This window comes from Xenopus tropicalis, chromosome 6 (genome assembly GCF_000004195.4).
Source record: "Xenopus tropicalis strain Nigerian chromosome 6, UCB_Xtro_10.0, whole genome shotgun sequence".
In the NCBI taxonomy this organism is placed as follows: Eukaryota; Metazoa; Chordata; class Amphibia; order Anura; family Pipidae; genus Xenopus; species Xenopus tropicalis.
This window is the reverse complement of record NC_030682.2, coordinates 45,033,583-45,055,004: the sequence shown is the minus strand read 5'-3', so window position 1 is coordinate 45,055,004 and position 21,422 is coordinate 45,033,583. Positions and strand designations below refer to the sequence as shown.

Here is a 21,422-nt window from a genome sequence, read left to right as displayed (position 1 = left end):
TTTCTCAGCTGCACTGCAAAATGCTGTCATGGAGAATTACAACACACACACACAACCGTACTTAGAGTTATAATTAAAAGGATTGCACCTACCCATCGAGTCACATTTATTAATCTGAATACTTTATGATATAATGGAATTCTTTGTAAGCAGGACAGTGATTTTGAAGTTTTCTGGTCACCAGTTCAAAATCTACCGGGCTCCATTGCTGTAGCAGGATTATTTTTTATATCTATTGTAGTATTGATGCCATGTATTTAGACACCTAGCAACTGGACTGACAACATGCAGTCATCAAACTTGCCTAGATGTAGCCATACTTGCCTGCATTTGGTCAGGCAGTTTGGCTGTTTTAAACTTCCTGCCTAACTGTGTATATAGCACCTTGTGGTGAACTTTTGACTGTGCTGTGTGTGTGTTCAAACTGAAAATTTCATCAAACTATGCCTTCATGATGTGTGGAAAAAACAATGCAGATTATATGTTGAAGTATGATGCTGGTGTATGCTGGAAGTTGCAGTCCAGCAACATGTTTAAAGAAACGGCAATCATTTCATGACTTCCAATAATATTATGTTTTATATAATTCTTGAATAGTGTTGGCTACATAACTGATATACTATGCTGTAAACAACCTCGGTTATCCATGTCCTTCATCAAAACACAATGTGCTAACTGTAGAGAATGTTAAGTGACTGGAAGTCATTGGTGTTTACTATGAGAATTCCCACGTGCAACCTGTCGAACTGTAGTTTACACGCGTAATAAGGTTTTCGAAAGTCACATGTTTTCATTTCTGTTACAGTAATGTCTATGTTTTAAAAATTTGCATACCAAGTTACTCACTCTAAAAAGGGCCATTGTGAACAAGTGGTTTATTTGCAATGTTTCTCCCTTCTTTTTGCCTTACATCCTACAGGACAGCATGAGGGCCAAAAGGATGGATCAAATCCTTTTATGTGCATATGTGAAGTATCCTTGGGTGATGGGATACTTATAAATTAGTAAAGTATAAATTTGAGGGTACAGAATCTAAGCTAACACCAGGACTACACATAGACAATAAGTGTTAAGGTAAACTTGTGTATGGTTAGAGTAATATTGGACTTTCAAGTTAGAGGCCTTCTGCTGTCATGATCTGTGTAACAATAATATTCATTTGTTTGTACAAGGAACAAAATATGGTCTTTTGCATTTAGACAGCAGCAAGTCATTTGCTGCTTCGGGGCAGACAGCTTCCAGATCAATTTGATGGTTATATATCTATTACGGGCCAGTGGTTTGGGCTTTCCTTGCAAACCTGTGAAAGTGATGAGCTAATACTGTACTGCGATTATTTCCTGGCAAACTGGCAAAGGATTCTTCTATAGCAGATCCTCAATCTTTTTCTCTGGGGACCCTGATTAAGGCTGGGAATCCGCTTCACGACCCAACAACTGGTTTATAATTCATTATGCACCTCATTAAAATTAGTTTTATAGGAAGAAAGTACACTATTAAAGGAGATCATTGAAACGCACCATAAACAGCATGAGAACGTATTTGGTCCTATTTTAAGAATGACTTATTGTAATATGATAAGTACAGTGGTATTTATTTAAATTAAATGTGGAAAGGCACAGAAATAGATCTATTATTGGCTACTTTAAGTTAAAAAATAGGGGATTAAAGCATTACAGATGGGAAGGTGCACCTCTCCTGCTAAAAATAGGTGTCTCTGTCATTTTGCACATAAATATTTAATTAGAGCATTCAATAGTAAGGGGCGTATTTATAAAGATGACATCTTTTACACAACCTTTTTAGTTAGTCCTATTAATTTCAATGGGTTGTCCCAGGTCTAAGGTGGTTTAAAAACATGGCATAATTTTGGCGATAGTCTGACTGAGAAATATGCACACCTTTTTAAAACTGGCAAGATTAGTTCTTTGTAATGTATTATTCATTATTCCAGTAGTGGTGTGCCCATTGCGCCAAATTTTACAAGGTTTTTGACATAAAACCTTATACACAGTTTTATACTATATCCCTAAGTGTTTGAAATTCATATTAAATGTTTGAAACTAAAATACCATGTAAGTGACATGTAATTAGTAAAATAGAAAGAAGGCACAGTCCAACCCTACAATGCTTGTTCATTACACATAATCCTCATATTCTTTTATTTGTGCAGTAAGGGCATTTTTTTTTATTCTAAAGAGAAAAGGTACCTCCTTTGGTACATGGCAGACAAGAACAAAATCTGAATTTAAGGTTGTATAAAAAGATCTGTGTTTTAAATATAACTGCTTAATTGCTACTGTGCTCTGTGTAATTTTTGGTTGTATAATTTAGAAATAAACAGACCATCCCTTTCATTACCGAATAAAAGGTAAGAAAAATAGAGAGGGAAGTGTGCAATTACACCATTCCTACGTTTCCTCCAGTAGGAGCCATGGATAAAACATAATGCTTGTAACTATCTTGGCAGCAACTCAATGTGATGGCTAGAGCCTCATTTTAACTCTCCACTTTGACTGGATGTGATCTAGCACTCATTGTATTATCATTATATACATATTACTATAGAAATAGTAAAAGATTAATCTTGTGATGATTTATTTGTAATTTACTGGATTCTCTAGCATCATTGTGCTTATCCATGTCATCAAGCTCAGTTCCTATTGAGCAATAAGTTATTCTAAAGGCAGTTAGACAAACGTCCACATTTTTTATCAACTTTTATCACAGGAAAAAAAATAACAACCCTTTTAGATGTAACTGGAACCATTTCTCAAAACAGTGGACAATGGGAAATGAGAAAAGAATTATATTTTTGTTCACACTTCCATCCACAGAGGCAATACCCCAGTATAGCCACACCCCAGAACTGCCCTAATTACATCCCTTTTCATTTCAGCTGCTGGAATCTGCACGCTCGAGCAAAAATGCGACATTTGGGTGGGTATGCTAAATAACCATGAAGTAAATTTGTAAATTTGTTGATAATACTCTGTGTGAGAGTAGTGGTTCCACATGCATTACGTATTTGTAAACTCTTCTCTATAATGTTTGGTGTAGTATTTCATTTTTTTTACAACTTTTGCTGGAATATTGGTTTCGCAAAGATAATTTAAGGTCCTCTGGAGGAGAGGTGGTCTGCAACTTTTATTAATATGCATTAAATCCGTGCTTTCCAGATGAATGTTGGAATCGTGGATCATGGTGGTTTTCTTTTTTTTTCTGACAATGTATATTATATAAACATGTATTATCCACCCAATTATCTCTCTATTCAACTCTAAAGTTTGTAGCCCTTTAACAGTAAAAATGTTTATGACATTATTATCTTAATGATCCTGGGAGAGGCTTCTCCAGGAAATTCTCCAGAATGCCTAGATGGGGAAGCCTGTAACAGCCAATCAGATGTATGCTGATAAACATATGACCAGTAAATGGTACCTGCTGATTGGTTGCTATATGTGACTGACTGTAGCAAATTGTGCAACTTTTATTGCATATTGTCTAATACACTAAAAACTAATCATTAAGGTGTATGCCTTAATCTTTATAAATCACAAACTGAATAAAATTACATAATAGGGTTACGTATATGAGTCCAAGGGAATTCCCATGGTCAGTTACTGTTATTTTTCTTCTCAAAAGAAAGTGAAATTAATTGCTAAGTGATTGGGAATTGGGAGTCACTGCATCACAATTTATTGCTTCCTCAGATCATAAATGAGTTGCACAGTTCAGTTCCCTCCTGTTCTCTGATTGCACAGTAAATTACATGCCCAATTAATTGCCATGACCCCTTCAATAATTGTTGGGAGGTTATCTGTGCAGCAGTGATAAAGCAGAAGGTTGTGAGTTATTGTGCTCATTTGGGTGATACATGAGTAGTTAATAGTGGTTTATCTATGATATAGTGTAGTGTTTTGAAGAAATTATCACATCCAGCGAACTTGCTCAGCACACATTATTTCTGGCTGACTCTTAAATATGTTCCTCTGAATGGTGAACATCTTTAGCTTGTTGGATTTAAACCTAGGACCTGCTGCTTACCAATTATCTTCCTTGCCTTTAGTTTTGGAAGTTAGCCATAGCTCTCACCAAGCAATATTGGTTTTTTCTAGTTGTTTGATAACTCATTCAGTAATATTCATTTTTCAGGAGCCTTAATAAATTTTGTTAGGGCAGTGGTTCATTGCCATCTGCAGCTTGTTCTTGCTACAGTATCTGAGCTTGTATTGCTGTAGCTGAGTAATTCTTAACCTAAGGGGCCCATTCTTTAAACAATGATTTGTTTTGTGGTTAAAATCACGATAATTATTTGGAGTAACCTCGATCATTTCTGATGTTCGAAAAAGTAATGAAAATTCTTTTATCAGTCGCATGAACATATCATGGTTGTGTTCCGAAAGTCACAAATTTTTTGGATCCCAGCGTTCATAAATGGCACAAAAACTTTTCTGGCTTTGAAACCCTCAATGTATGATTTTGGAAGCCTTCCATAGGACTTAATGGCACTCTACAGCTCCAACCTGGCCAAAAGATAATCACAATACCAAAGCTTGAATGAATTCGGAAATGGTAGTAGTCTTTGTGAAAAATACGACTTTTTCATGGAAGTTAACGAAAACCACAAAAAAGTCGTGGAATTTTAACGGAATTATCGTGGACATTACAAAAAGTTCTGTAAGTTAGAAAAAATACGAATTTTTCTAAAAAAAAACTTAAACGTGGTTTAATGAATGGGCCCCTAAGTGTCAAGACCCTAAAATGCACCACAATGGTGATTAATGTCGGTTTCTGTGATCCCCTGTAATATAGCCTATTCTATTTCTATTTTTTTTCAAGATAATAATGAGGTTCCAAGATAATTATAAACAAATTTATAGGTCATGAACTCCAATTTTTATAAATGACTGATGTTTATTCTGCCTGTGTGTGCTTGGTCTCCCTTTCTCTGACTGTAGATGGATGCCATTTGCCTTCCTGAAAATTTCAAACAACTACTGGCACCTCCCTATAGTGGAATGGCTAGGCATAGACAAAATAGGGTTCCCTTGGTGTGTTGGGTGGTCATACATGACATACTGGTGGCTGAAAGCTTGTTGTAACATAACTGTTTTACCTCACTTAAGAACTGAATAACACTGAGTAAAGAACTTTCGATGATTACAAAGTACGATTAGTAGCCAACTCTGTGTATTTCCTAGATACCCCACTTTCAGTGCATCTATCAAAGAGAATTCATGTTATTGGACAAACAAGAAATACTGCAGCACGTTGAAAGCATATTCTCTGCCATTGTTGTCCACTATTTATCCCCATATACCAAACAGATTGTTCACATTAAAACTTATTTGAGGGTTTGGGTAGGAGAGCTTTGTTGTAGGGCCTCATCCAGTCAAGATGCTTCCAGTAAGGGTGGAGACACCCTTGGAGCTACTAGTAGCAGCTACTTGTCACAGCTACAAAAATAGAGAATACTGATCATTTACTGAGAATTGAATCAATGTGTATTTTAGCAGAGGCAGTTGTCAGTATTGACTAGGGAAGGGAATTTTCTGGCATTTAGTAGCTGTGACAAGTAGCTGCTACTAAGTAGCCCTGTGTGTCTTCAACCTAAGACAGCCCTTTTCTTTAAAAACAAAAATTAGCAAAAAACAAAATCAACATTTATCAGTACTGAGTAGCACTTTTAGTTAGCCTTGCTTCGCTGAGATTTACTGAATTTCTAACACCCGTGTAATGTACAATTTTGCTTATGTCCAAACATATAGTTCTGCCTTCTTGTTGTTACTTTTATCTCATGCTTTAGATAAGGCTAACTCCTTATGGGCTATTTTTTGGATTCAGGTTCACGGATTCTTTAAAGGACAGATTGAACCACAAAATGAAAAAGCACTGTTAAAAATACCTTTCTCCACTGCCAGCTGCTTCCTATTGACTTTCAATGGGAAAGGTTCAGTCTATAACAGACAGTTTTGCTCATTAGAGGACTTTAATTGCTTTTGTTCTCCTTAAAGAGTAATTAATAAAACACAATATGTTTTGTAGTGCAGTTTGATAAAAAAATAGACATCCAGTGTTCTCTAGAAAAAACATTGTGAGGCATTGCTAAGCAAAGAACTGTTGTTGTCCTAATTCAGGGGTGCTTACAAAGTATATTGTCCTCTGCCTTTATATCTTCAGCTTCTGAAGTGGTCTCAAGAGACATTTGGGTCTTTTTTTATTCTATTGCGAAATAGGCATTGTTGCTTTAAACCTAAAAGTATAGACATAAGTTTTCAAGAATTTGTAGAACTCTATAAACCCTGCTCCAATCACTAAACTTAGACCCTACACTAGTAGACTAAGGGCAGCTTATGGGATGGGTCTACATAATAGTTTTTGGCTGTTAAAACTCAATCTGAAAGTTATTGGCACTGGTTTTAATGGGGATGACTGTTAGGAAGCACCTTCTAACAGATTTAGACCCAAGTGGTTCAATGCACAAAGCAGTGTTTAAAATAACTAAAACTATCCAAACGTGAAGCATTCTGTCAGTTTCTGGATAATGGATCCTATACCTGCAGCTTATATTTCTTTTCAGGATTGATAAACTTTTATACTGCCTTGGATTGCTATTATTTGACCCTACCAAAACATTCTAAAATCATACCATACTACAAGTGCATTTTCTGTCAGTGGCTAAACTACCGGTGGGGAGTGTTTCTCACGACCCCCTTGGAGTCCCGAAGCTAAACATTAGAAACTGCAGGATGTTTAACAGTATACATAAGAGAGTTCCAGTGTGCGAGACAGACTGATTGTACCTTTGTGCAAGTGAGAGGCAGTCTCTCACACATACACATACTGGCACACAGCCTGTCCTTAACACTGGCCCACACACTGTCTATCTCTCTCCCCCGTGGGCTATAGCATTAAACAGTCTCTCACACACACACACACTGGCAAACACAGGCTTTTGCTCACAATTATCAGCACATACAATATCTATCTCTCGCAAAGGCTGCCGTTCTCTCACACAGGCAGGCATGGCACACACTTATCGTCACTCACTCATGCTGACAAATAAAAGATTTATGTGTAACAGTTATTAATCATATCATGTAATCAGTGCTATCCTATCATCTTAGAAGCAGTGGAACATGTGATATAAATGCATGTGTAATGACAGGCAGCAAGGCTGGTACTGGTTCTCCAGTCACAATCTGCTTGCTCTGCTGTTAGCCATATTTTTTCCCCACTCAGAGGGCATGCTGTGCCAACCCATAGCTCTGGTGCAGTAAACATTTCCCTAAAGAAATATTTTTCTTTGTATTTTTCTGGTGTGGGTAATATTGGGCTATATAAGCTGATCCTATCGGCTGATAATTAAAGTCTGAAAGCACTGGATTCAGAGCTGCCATGCAGTAGTCATCTGTCTTATATACTAATCAGCCTTATATTGTGGCTGTTATATTCTATATATACAGTATATTGTATGTGGGCCCCTAAGCTCAGTAAGTGACAGCAGCACAGAGCATGTGCAGGTGGGGAGCTACTGGGGCATCTTTGGGGGCACAGATCTTCCCTGCTAAAGGGCTGTGGTTGCCTTGGGCTGGTACAGAAGCCCAAAACATACAACATTTCTAGTCCACATCTTTAGTTAAGCTTTAGCTCTTCTTTAATAAGTCTTTTTGTTACTTATATCTAAAAGGTGCTACATTAAAAAGTACGACACTGTGTTGGTGTATGCTGTGGCAATATCTAGAGAATGCTTCTAGATATTGGGTCAGGGCACGCAATATAGATTCTATATTATCGACCTGTAAGAATGCAATATGGAAAAATTTACATATTTATATATACTCTCACTGTTTACAGTCTAAACATTTTAAGTCCATTTAGTTTATTCTCTAAGTGGTAATGCTCTTTCAAGAATAAATCTAACTTCAGAATTGGTTACTTTGTAAATTACAACTGTTTTACAACAGTGGTTTTTAGTTTTCCCTTTCTTTTACTGTATGAATGGGAAGGGCTGCCCCCATCCCTTCTGCGCTCTGCAGTGCTACCGAAGCAAATGGCCAGGATGAGATCTGATCTGCATTATGTAATGCATACCAAAATAACATGGATGAAATCTATTACTGGTGCCTGTAACTGTCTGTTTTTTAATTTAATCACTGTCCTTCCAGTCCAGCCTTCCGTGCATTCTAAAACAAGTACTATTCATAAAGGAGTAATTCTCCCTAAAATGAACTTTTTGTGTGATGCTAACAGTGGTATTTTAAGAGGAATTGCACTTGCATTTCACAGTTTAGGTTCATATTTTCCAAGTATATTCTAAATGCTTTTACTTTTCTTTCATCTCTTCTTATATTGTCCTCTTGTAAGTCTATGGGCATAGCCTTAAGCCCAAGAGGGCACAGTCTGACATTACTATGGTTGTAGAAAGGGAACAAATTATGCTCATGGTGGTTATCTAGTCCAGGGCTACCAGTTGTGCCATAACCCTTTGTGAACCCATACACAGAGCTGCAACAGGGGCAACCTCCTTATTTTGTTCTGAACTTTTAGAAAGAAAAATAGCATTCAGTCATGCCAACATAGTTATTCTCCTGTATTATGCACATTAAAATAGGAACATTTTAATAGCCCTTATTGACATGTTGTTTTGAAAACAATGTTTTACCTAGATTTGCATTTCTAATACAGTTATGGTACACCCATGTATGAAAATGTGATATTCACAATTTGGCACCATATGATGTTTTTTCTTTTATGTAGTTTGGAGCATCAAGTCTCTGTATACCCTTTGACCTGTAAAAGTACTTATTTAGAATTTGTCTTTTGTTTTAAAGGAGAAGATGTCATTTTGGAATTTTAATGCCAATAGATTCGCCACATTAGTGCCAACTAGAACACTATATTTATTCTGCAGAAATCATTACCATACTTGAGTAAAGAGCCCTAGAAGCTTTCTCTGTTTAAGACAGCAGCTGCCATTTTAAGTAGCTTTCTGCTTCAGCTCTAGCCCTTGGTATCTCAGATCACACATTCCTAAAGGAGGGGGAGTGAGTTTTATGAATTCTTATGGGAGGGGGGAGCAGGAGAGAGAAGAGAGCTGTGCAGACTCTGGCCCCAGGAAAAATGGATTTTTCTGACAGAGGAAGTCTGATACCCTAAGAACATGTTTACAACAAAGGAGACAAGAAATCCTGTGTTTCTTTTCATAGAGGACAGCTTTTCTGTGAGTGCTTATGGCTGTATTTACATAAGCCTTTATGATAAAGCTTACTTGTTTTAACCTTTCCTTCTCCTTTAACTTAAAACCAAATAAAGATAGTAACGGCAGTGCAGTGCTAACAGGAGAACTGACTTCTACTACATTGGTTTAATAGGCAGAAAGGGATATACAAATGCTGCTTCCAGTTGCATTTACTTTTACATTAGATTTGAAAATCACTTTTTATTGATGTATATTGGGAAGTTGATTATAATTACATTTTCTTTCATTGTGTAAGTTTTATGATGAAGATTCTTGGCCAGTTTCCCTTTGCTCAACTGTAATAGGACCCTGCCTCGTAATTGGTAATAAACAATATGCCATAAACCTGTGTTTAGAACATTTTTGGGATGCATCGGTATCACGTAATTATGACGTGTTACAATATCCTGCATGGTGTTCTATACCTACGGCAGACCTTTTCCCACAAACACTTGACTGCAGATTTTAACTGTTAAATGCTTCAATTCTTCTCTTTTTGAAACATCTAAGTGCTGTAATGAGCTTTTTACTAAACTATAAGAGAAAACTGTAATTAGAAGCAAATAATCTAAAAGATTAAAATTATATATAAGCATTTGATCCCTTATCTGGAACCAGAAGGCTCTCAATTACAGAAAGGCATCTCCCACGTTAATTCTAATTTTTAATTGTGATTTTATTTTTCTCTGTAATAACAAAACTGCACCTTGAGCTTGACGGTAACTAAGCTACATGGATCCATATTGAAGGCAAAGCAATCCTATTGGGTTTATTTCATGTTAAATGTATACTGTGTGTATATATATAATATATGTGTGTGTGTTTTTTATATATATATATATATATATATATATATATATATATAATATATGTGTGTAATATTAATAACAATATTGGATTGGAACAGTATTAGAATGGTAATAAACCATGCTAGTACACTAGTACATTACTTTTGTTTCATACAGAGTATAGAGAGATAGATTACATACTCTGCATGAAACAAAAAAATAATGCACTAGCATGGTTCATTATTATTATTATTATTATTATTAAAGTACATTTAATTTATTGGTGATGACCACATAATTGTTTCATCCAGTAATTATGCCCGAGACATCTTGCGAATAAAAAAATGCAATTATAAAATGTTTTTTGCACTAAATTGGTGTAAAACCCTACATCCAGGAATTGCTCTTTTTCTATACAAGAATCCTGTGTATATAGTTACATAGTTACATAGTTACATAGGGTTGAAAAAAGACCTGTGTCCATCAAGTTCAACCCATCCAAGTAAACCCAGCACACCTAACCCACACCTACCAATCTATACACTCACATACATAAACTATAAATACAACCACTAGTACTAACTGTAGATATTAGTATCACAATAGCCTTGGATATTCTGATTGATCAAGAACTCATCCAGGCCCCTCTTAAAGGCATTAACAGAATCTGCCATTACCACATCACTAGGAAGGGCATTCCATAACCTCACTGCCCTCACCGTGAAAAACCACCTACGCTGCTTCAAATGGAAACTCCTTTCCTCTAATCTAAAGGGGTGACCTCTGGTGCGTTGATTGTTTTTATGGGAAAAAAGAACATCCCCCAACTGCCTATAATCCCCTCTAATGTACTTGTACAGAGTAATCATGTCCCCTCGCAAGCGCCTCTTTTCCAGAGAAAACAACCCCAACCTCGACAGTCTCACCTCATAGTTTAAATCTTCCATCCCCTTAACCAGTTTAGTTGCACGTCTCTGCACTCTCTCCAGCTCATTAATATCCTTCTTAAGGACTGGAGCCCAAAACTGCACTGCATACTCAAGGTGAGGCCTTACCAGGGACCTATAAAGGGGCAAAATTATGTTCTCATCCCTTGAGTCAATGCCCTTTTTTATACAAGACAGCACTTTATTTGCTTTAGTAGCCACAGAATGACACTGCCTGGAATTAGACAACTTGTTATCAACAAAAACCCCTAGATCCTTCTCCATTAAGGATACCCCCAACACACTACCATTCAGTAGATAGTTTGCGTTTATATTATTTCTACCAAAGTGCATAACTTTGCACTTATCAACATATGAAATGTTTGACTTTCTAAATCCCATGCTAGAGATACAATCCCAGTTCATTCAGTAAGACTATAGGGAAAATTGCACCCCTCTATATGCAGATATGACTTTGCTGGTAAATTATCCAGTCAAACAAATAAAAAGGCACTCCTAAATAAATTTATATTTGTTTTTTTTTTTTGAGCAGTGTCTGTTTAATAGCGACATTGCCTGTGCCAAATAATGTATCCAAATTAACTTAGAATTCATTACTAAGCACAAGTTTAGCTGAGCTACATGTGCTGTGTATGTGTATCCTTGCAGGGTGATAAATACACTTGAACTTTCAGAATGTGTTAAATTATAGTTGTGCTACAAATGTAACACCCCATTGTCAGAGAAAATGTGTCAAACATTGAAACCGTTGTTTTGGGCTGGTTTTGGAGATCACAAACTGCTCTGCTTCAAAGAGGTTTTTTTTCTGTGCTGCTTCTGAATTGAAAACGTTGAATAATTGAATAAATGTTATCAGTGTTTATGATGTTCATAATTGAGGCCTCAGAAAATAAAAGTAATCTCATTTACAACCTTAGCAGCATTTCATAGCAGTTGTTATGTAGCAAATATGCTTTCCATTGAAAAGGTGACTTTCCCACTTCATGTTTATCTTTAACCCAATTTAAAGGAATTGGCTTAGATTGGAAACATTGGTCATATTATCTTCTATAATGTCCCTGGAGTGGGCTCTAGTAAAGAGCAATATACAGTCTCATATTGTTTGGAAAGATGCATTTCTAAAAAAGGACCACCTGGTGCTTGTGGTTAAACTGAAAGCGATCTTTGCTATGTCGCGATATCTGATCCATGGACAATACTGTTTCCAGCACTTCTGAAAAAGTCTGCCAGAAGCTTCTCGCACACCAGAGCTATACAGACAGATAAGGTTGCATGCTGAGTTTCCCCTGGTCAGATCCATTCAGTCTGTGGCCTCCCTCAAGTGCCAGTTGGAGACTCATTGGTCCATAATTTTTTAAAATTTTAAGCGACTGGCTTTGTATAGACTGGAGGTTGACCTAAGCTAGGTTGGTAAAGCAAAGCTGCTTGAATAGTTTCACACTGTGTGGTCATATTGCACAAACCGGCTTTTATCTTTGTTATCGACTCCCAAAAAAGTAAAAATGTTGCAATTTTCTGCTGTTACAGGGCTTGCTCTCTGAAATACTGCGAAAGGAAGAAGATCCCAAGACAGCATCACAATCCTTACTTGTAAATCTTAGAGCAATGCAGAATTTCCTTCAACTGCCTGAGGCTGAGCGTGACCGTATATACCAGGATGAAAGGGAAAGAAGCCTTAATGCAGCATCAACCATGGGTCCAACACCTTTGATAAGCACACCAACAAGTCGGCCATCACAGGTAATATAGCATAATTCAGCTTTTGAAAGTTCAGCGTTTAACCATTTTCACCAAAATCTCACATTGTTATTGAGTTTCTCAAAAATAAAACTTTTGTAAACAAAAGAGGCTGTTATTGATGCAAAGCAATAGGATCCAATTTTTAGTAGTGCTGCCTCATATCAAACATATTTTCTTCTAAATGTTTGTTGTGGAGCTTATAAAATGTAATTTCTTGAAACTCCTTCATTAAAACATTATTGACTGTGAGACCTTATTCCTTATAGTACACTTTCTCGCCAGATTCAATCTATGGACAATTTTTTACAGAACAGAAAAGTGTAATATTTTGCTGTTTTGAGATTTATTTTGATATTTATTTAACATGGTTTTGATATTTAGTTGTTTTGACCAGACCAAAAAGTTTCAGTGCTATAAACTTTTGCTTAAAGAAAAAACCTAATATGTTAGCCATCAGTCTACAGTGATTGTATGTAAAATGTAATTTTCCATTATATAATTTGTATAGCATACCTTGATCAAAGAATAAGTGGGCTCAGTTGCAAACTGCAGACCCCAAAAGGGGCGAGGTTCACAGGAACATGAGCAGGTTGTGAGTGTGACTGGGGCAATAGGGGCTAAATTGTTTTGGAAGGTAGAATTCCCTATTGGTAGCTACATATTGTAAATACTTGTATTAGTTAATGTTCCTTAAATACTAAAGACACCTTCAAGATAAACAAAGTATTTTCTGTGCTGAAACAAATTTTTCCAGTGTGTCTGAGATTGTTTTACAAACATATCATTTGCATCAGGGAGCAAGGGTTTGGAAGGGTGATAGTGCTCAGTGTTGCTGACATGTTGCAGTTACACACATTCTGCCAAACTTAAGGCCCCCATACACGGGCCGATAGAAGCTGCCAATATCGGTCCCTTGGACCGACTCTGCAGCTTATCGACCCATGTAGGGGCAGAAACGAGGGGCCTGGCCGACTGATATCTGGCCAGATATCGATCGGCCAGGTTAGAAAATCCAGTCGGATCGGGGACCGCATCGGCTCGTTGATGCGGTCCCCGAACCGACTGCCCCATGGCCGCAAATGTAATCGCCAAACGATCGGATTATTTTTTTTTTAAGATACTTGCTACCCGATATCGCCCACCCATAGGTGGGGATATCGGTGAAGAGCCGCTCGCTTGGCGACATCGCCAAGCGAGCGGATCTGCCCGTGTATGGCCAGGTAAATTGAGATAATATTGGACTTCTAGGAATCTTTATGGATTGTAGATTTCACACAGGGTGGAACACCCAGTAAGTAAACCTTAGTAGTTATAGGTACACCAACCACCATTTACAATCTCCTTTGGTTGTACTTTGATGGAGATGCTGAAAATAATGGTGCATATTTATACAGGTATAGGATCTGTTATCCAGAAACCCATTATCCAGATGACTCCAAATTACAGGAAGGCCATCTTCCGTAGACTCTATTTTAATCAAATAATTTACATTTTTTTTTAAAGATTTTCTGTTTTTCTGTAATAGAATAATATACTTGATTTGAAGATAATTCATCTTTATTGAGAGCCAAACAATCCTGTTGGGTTTAAATTATTTCTTAGAAGACTAAATTATGGAGATAATCATAGAAAAGCCCCGGAAAGCCCCAGGTCCCGAGCATTCTGGATGACAGGTCCCTTATATATATCATAATATACAACTCTTGTTGCTAGTGTTTTATTAAGGTGGCTCACAAGTCTTTTGTCCCTAAAGGTTTTATTGGCCTCCTTAATTAACACAAGCTTTCCCACTGGGCCCCTACTGTTTGGCTAACCTTGGAGAGAATCGATGGACCATGATTTATTTATTTGTTTTCATGCACTTGCCATGCATATAAAGCGTAAATATATGCTCATTTGTAAAATGTTAATAACAATGCTGTTATAATTTGTATATATAAGTATGCATTAAAGAAACTCTACTTGGAAACTAGCGCATACTTTGTAATACAGTATCTACTTTCAGTGTGCATTAAGAAACAAATGAGTTCATCAGAGACAAAAGCTTCTCCTCTTGACATGTGGTAGATTTTACTGCTAATGATTACCAAATGTCATCCAGGAGTCATAAATAACACAGGTCGGAGATGCTGGACAGGAGGAAGTTGCTACTTTTGTACACTAATGTATTGAAAGAAAGAGAGTGAATTTTCTTATTGAAAGGGAACAGCATGTGCTAATGGTCTAGTCTACTATTAATGGAGTTTAGCCTGAAGTCCAATGAAGATTTCTTTTAGTGATAAGGGGAAAGAAGTACTTATAAAAAAAAGTAGAACTATAGTGATTTAATAATTACTCCTGCCTCTGGCTTCACTGAATTTTTCTGCAGTGTTTCTGCAGGTCTTACTGGGTCAGAAGGTTACTAATATCATTTGAAATGTCTAATAATATTACTGAAGAGCAGTCTAATGTTCAGGGTTATAGTTTACAGTAACGATAATTCAACATGTGGTGATATTTGCTAAGTCAGTGATTGGTAATGCTTGTTTGGAAGGTTGTTTTTCTGTTCAGTCTTTGTCAGTGTTCACGCCAGCCAAATTACCCAAGATATCAGTGGATTTTTTTGTGAATTACTTGATGATTTTCTATATAGATATTCTGTCTGACTTTATCCTGTGCACTTATGTTCCTATAGTGGGTTTCATGAGTTGTCGCAATCACTACCAGAGTGCTAAATTGCTGAAATTTTTATGTCTAAAGAAACTGGATTTTCTGAGTTTTCTTGAAAACATTTTGCCACTCATCTAAGTGGCTTCATCGGTTCAACTAAATGGTAGGGTATTCCTTGCCATTTAAACCCTTTAGGGTTATACAGTCACCAACATCCAATCACAATGGTTTCATTGAGATTTTTTAGTTAGGTCATGGATGAATGAGAATCTTCATAGACATACGCTGAGAGTTGTCACAATTTCAAAGAAGGGTGATTTTGTCCTGGCCCCATCATTTCATTTGTTTCCCTGACCAACTCCACTGATGAAACCTGCACTTCTTACTGCTTCTCTTTGTAGGGAATATCATAGCCTGGTTGCTCATTATTCCATAATTAGCTGGACAGGTCACTATTAAATTTAAAGTCTTTTTACAGATCTGAACATGTTTTTGTACTACCTAAAGACTTGAATAGGACATGGCGCAGAACTCGCAATTTTGCAATAAACAGGTCAGCCAGCGTTTTACACATGTACATCCCATTCTCCAAGCAATTATGTCTACAGTTGAATATAAGTATTTCTCTTTACGTTTGAGTGACCTTTTTCAAGAATTATGTTTTTGAAACCTTAAGTTATTCCTCTAATCCATAGACACAATGATTGTGGAAGAGCATATAGTGAGTTTTCCACAGTCCATATCTGCCATGGGTCACAAGGCTTGCCCTATACAATAATAGGAACAGATGGACACAGTTCCAGTTTGTTTCCTGTGGTTTTACCTATGACAATTTTGCTAAACACAAAACCTTGTTTGATTATATCCCACATTAAAATTCTTTAGGTAGGTCTTATTTATCCATTTTATTTGCATCAAAAAGTTATTATTTGCAGTGATTTTGTATAAATGTATAAAAAAGAAAAATGGCTCAAGCCATACATGCTTCTCACTAGACAGGGCCCAGTACAATTACAGTTTAAATTAAGTGCTAGGCTATTTATAGCATTCTCCACTGCTTCCATAGAGTGAGAAAATGCTGGGTCACACAGTGTTTTTTAAATTCATGGGAGGAGGGCTAATGTGATACACTTATTACTTTTAAAGTGATACTGACACTAAAAACTACTTTTCTAAAATGTATATGAAAAGTTCCCTATAGGTCATGTCAATCATTTTTCACAGATAGGTCTGCATGACAAGTAATTTAAAGTTTAAACCAGCCTGTCAGTTATAGCCTCTAATGCTAACGGACTCCTGCTGCAAAAATATGGCAGCCCCCTCATGGAAGAACATGGGGGATCAGATAGTTAATGTAAAAGCACTGGGCAAATACTTTCAAGGCAAAATTATAAATAACATGCAAGACATGATAGATTTTAGAAAAAGGTTTTATTTTCGGTGTCAGTATCTCTTTAAAGTTGATGCAGCTGTCTAAATTGGGTTTAGTATTATACAGAGCTGAAATTTGTAAAATAAAAACTATGCAAACATTCTACTAGTAGAATAAAGCCCTCAAGTCACACAGAATTTTATCTTCAAGGTAATTCCTAGTGTCCAGTGACGTTTCTGCTCCAGGTTTTTAATACATTGTAAAAATATATCAGTCTGCTCTTTCTTAAATGTTATTAGAATCTTTAAAGGGGTCATTTAACTAACGCAAGTGCAGTGTGCAATAGCGTTCACAAAACAACATGTTTTGTTACCCATAATGCTGCTTTTTTTTTCCCACCATAATTGAGCCTGTGCTCCATCTTGCATTTCCCACAGTTGGGTCTGATATACCAAAACAAATGCGGCTGTGTTTTGATGCAAATTCAAAGTCTAGTGCACGCATTGACTGAACCCACTGTGGGAACCCTGGATACCCAGGTACCAGGTGCAGGATGGTGGTAGCTTTAGGGTTTCCCATTATCAATAGGTGCAGTTGCACACTATTCATGAGAAGAGGCAGGATGGACTAATTGATAACCATGTGGAAGTGCAGGATTGTGTTAGGACACATGTCGCTTAATGAATTGGGCCAATATGCAATCACCATTGGGTCCGTTTTTTTAAGCAACCCCAATATTTTAGATGTTTCACTGTATGTAAAATGAAAGCACTAATGTAAACCTGAATTTGAGAAAAAAAAATAAACGGCAGGTCTTTACCATTCTGCTGTTTATCATAGGCATAAATCATGGCTTGTGTTGCATAATCCCATCGCTCTTAGACTTATGGTTAAATTCTTTCACATTAATTGCAAAAAGCTTTCAGTCATAGATTTCCCTGGCTCTTTGCAAATATTTGGCAGGTTTCCACAAAACTTGTTTTATGACTTTGTAATTCTGTGTTGTCATTTAACAATGGTGATCATGTTATATTAACCTTTTTAGTAAAAAAATGAAATATTCCTAGCTCGACAGGTATCAAATGATCTATGATAATGCTTCATGTTAGGCCACTCATCTTATATTTTGAAAGACAGCTTCGTATAGTAAGTAATTTGCCCTGCAAATTTTCATTTATTTTGTCACCCAATTATATATTTGCTTATAAATAATACTGTCTAAATATATCTTCCAGGTGAAGACTACTACCATTGCAACAGAGCGGAATGGGAACCTGGAAAACTGCACGATGAATATTAATGCTTCCATTTATGATGAAATCCAGCAAGAAATGAAGAGAGCGAAAGTATCCCAGGCTCTGTTTGCAAAGGTTGCAGCTTCTAAAAGCCAGGTAAGTCATTTTAGTCTGAACAAAGCTACTAAACTATCATCATAAATGATAACATGGACTGAAAGTTACATTCGGTTGTTATTAACTGCTTTGTCAGTGGTTTCGCCAGTTACTCACATAATAGTAAGGAGATTTCAGTTTCTCAATCTGAATTTAAATAGCTTACAAAAGTGTTGCTTGAAGAATTCACGACTCACAGTCAAGATAAAACCTGATTTAGGGCTCTGGCACACGGGGAGATTAGTCACCCGCGGCAAAACTTCCTTTTCGCGGGCGACTAATCTCCCCAAGTTGCCTTCCCCCTGCCATCCCACCGGCGAACATGTAAGTCGCCGGTGGGATGACAGACGCGGCGGGGCGATTTCGGGAAAAAGACTCGCTAGCCTGCCATCCCGCCGGCGACTTACATGTTCGCCGGTGGGATGGCAGGGGGAAGGCAACTCGGGGAGATTAGTCGCCCGCCAACAGGGAGTTTTGCCGCGGGCGACTAATCTCCCCGTGTGCCAGAGCCCTTAAGGTTAGCTTTTATTTATATACATTAAAAATATGTGTCAAATTTTGGTTTTGATTATTTATCAGACCAAATGTCATGTTACTTTATACCTCTAGACATCTACTTGGTTCATGTTTGGTCTTTGCAAGGTAGATAATTTGATTACCAGTCCACAGATAATCCACCTGTACAGTGGACCCCTGCTGACAGCAATGGATGAAGCGAGAGGGTTGTATACTGGTAATCTAATTATCTACCTGGCAAGCCCTATTCATTACACTCATTTTGAACATGGGGGTATATAGCCCATTTAAACACATGCAGTTATTTAGCAACCCAGTTTTGGTTCCCCCTTTTTTCTATGTATAGTGCTAGCATGCTTGATTGTTTTAAGAGTATACACATATTCTGATTTAATCACTTCTGGAAAGTTGCCCAGTACGACAGACAAAACAGGAGCAGGCCCTTTAATCTGTTAGATCTTGTATTGTCTTTATTTAATAATGTACTGGTAGCTCCCCTTTATCCTTTTAATTCTCAAGGAATAGACAGGCAAAACATTACATTAGTGTTGCTGCAAAGTATTTGCTTTAAAACTAGTCTTTAATGCCTTTTAGATTTTACATGTGGAAATGTGTTATTATTTATTGTGTGGTCAGCCTATACACACAACTCTGGTTCATCCTAGTGAGCGTATATTGTATAATACTACCAGCATACTACTCGCCCCTTATTGCTGATATACCAAATGTCTCAGACATATGTCACATTAGAGGCAGCAAGCAGGCTAGTCAGTTGAGTGTGTATGTGGTGAAGCAGGCAGTGAACAAAGCATTGCCTCCACACAGCAGGCCACTCTCTTCTGAGATATAGACATTAGGCTAATCACTGCCCCAGCTTCAAACTGAAACAGAACAGTTTTTTGTTGATTTTTTCCTTACATTATAGGGTCCCTGTAGATGCCCCCGTTTTGCAACACACCATACATGTGATAAGGTCTACAGCAGACCTCAGATTCTGGGGCACCTTAGTCTGGTTGCCAGATTCACAGGTGCCACGTGGTAGCTATGTACAAAAAAATGGCACCATCTTTAGTCACAGAAATGCCTGATGGATTCTTGAGGTAATAGTTTATGCCAACATACCCTTTCCACAATTAAAATGATTCCTATAGTCTCCCAAGGGCAATCTTTTCTATTTCTTTGATTGTTAAAAAAATGCTGATTTCTAAAGTGTTTTTTTTTTCATTGTTATAATCAAAATTCAAATTGCTGTTTAAACATTCCACTGGGTTGTTTATGCTGGTTCAATGCGCAGCATATCATACAGCGGCCACTGTAATCTCTCATGTAATGTAAAATTCCACCATGAATCATGGCTTGTATATCAGAAATTACAGTAATTTTGATTGGAAATTATAGGGCTTTTGAAATGTTTCTAATTATGATAGAATGTTGTGTGCAACTAGAAACCTGAATCCCTTTGCCGATGTCTTTATTCACGTGTAAAAAATATATATTGAATATTGGTTCCACGGCTCCCTCGCCCGCCTCCTACACTCATTTTGAAACCACATTTCACATTTTTATTAATGCTTGCCCTGTTTTGTTTATGGAGTTGCTTGTTTTTTAAATAAAATTGCTATCGAGATTTTAGACTGGGTTTTTGAATGCTAGCAGCCTCTGTTTTAGTGAAAATGGATATGAGATCAGAACTTTTCTGGTGCTGAATTCTGCTTAGTTTGTCTTTATTATGGGGTGCTTTAGTGTAAGGCAAAGGTTACGCAAACCAAAGGTTGAGCTCATGTTTTTGCATATTTGTAAAGGCTGATTTCTGAATTGCTCCTAGTGAATAGACTTGTGCAGCTCTGATACATCATTACAGTAACTTGGGGCAAGAGTGAGTACGCATGTCATAAATTAAAAATACATTGTGTTGTAAATCTTATTTGAGATCCTGGTGCTCTGTTAAAGCTTCTGGGACGAAAGTCATTAATGTAGAATCAACAAGGTTTTTAATCCCTGAATAGGCCCTGAATAGTAAGCATCCATGTCTGTGTGTGATGACCTCTTGGGGTATTAAAGTTGAATGCAAGTCAAAATTTAAAAAGCATACTGCCCAATAGTCCTCCTATTGTTTAGTAAAAACGCCACACTTTTGGCTCACCTAATCAAATATTTACTCAGTCACACTTACTTCACATTTTCTAGAACAGGCAGCCATCTCTAAAAAGGTATTCTCCCTTCCTTTCCCTCCTTGCTTCATACTGCTCGTGTGTTTCATTCCCTCCCCCCCTCCCCTCTGCCAGATCCGCTTCTGATTGGCTGGTGGGCATGTGTAGCTCAGAACAGGAGACAGGATCAAGTTATGCACATGTGCATTGCTACTGAAGGCTACTGCCGCTGGCAGCATACAGGAAGGGGGGAGAGATTTCAGTGATGTCACTGTAGGCTTCACACTGCTGTAGGCTGCCAGCACCATATCTCAGAGAAGCAAGCAGGGATCTGGGAATTTAGATATGCAGTAAGTACTTAAAAAGAATGCCTTTAGACTTACTTTTAATTTATATTAACCTTTCCTTATCCTTTAATTGTAATGTCTTCATTCGGCTGTATTCTAAGGGCTCTTACACACAGACATTTCACCCTGCGTTCTCCTGTGGTGGATCTCTCTTGCATTCCACAACATGGTAACACAGGACAAATCTCAGCTCATTCTTCCCAACTGGGTTGTACACATTCAAAAGCATGCAAGTGTGGAATGCAGCTTGGTGCTGAACCTTTTCCAGACCACCTTAA

The 21,422-nt window shown here is 37.3% G+C and overlaps 1 protein-coding gene across 5 annotated transcripts in view; it reads left to right on the top strand.

The window, feature by feature from the left end:
- Positions 1-21,422, top strand: part of satb1 (SATB homeobox 1) — a 99,684-nt gene that overhangs the window by 64,032 nt on the left and 14,230 nt on the right. For all 5 annotated transcript variants that reach the window (XM_012964164.2, XM_031903157.1, XM_012964163.3 and 2 more), the window contains 2 exon segments: positions 12,507-12,719; positions 17,976-18,131. In XM_012964164.2, coding sequence (XP_012819618.1) covers positions 12,507-12,719; positions 17,976-18,131 — 369 coding nt within the window.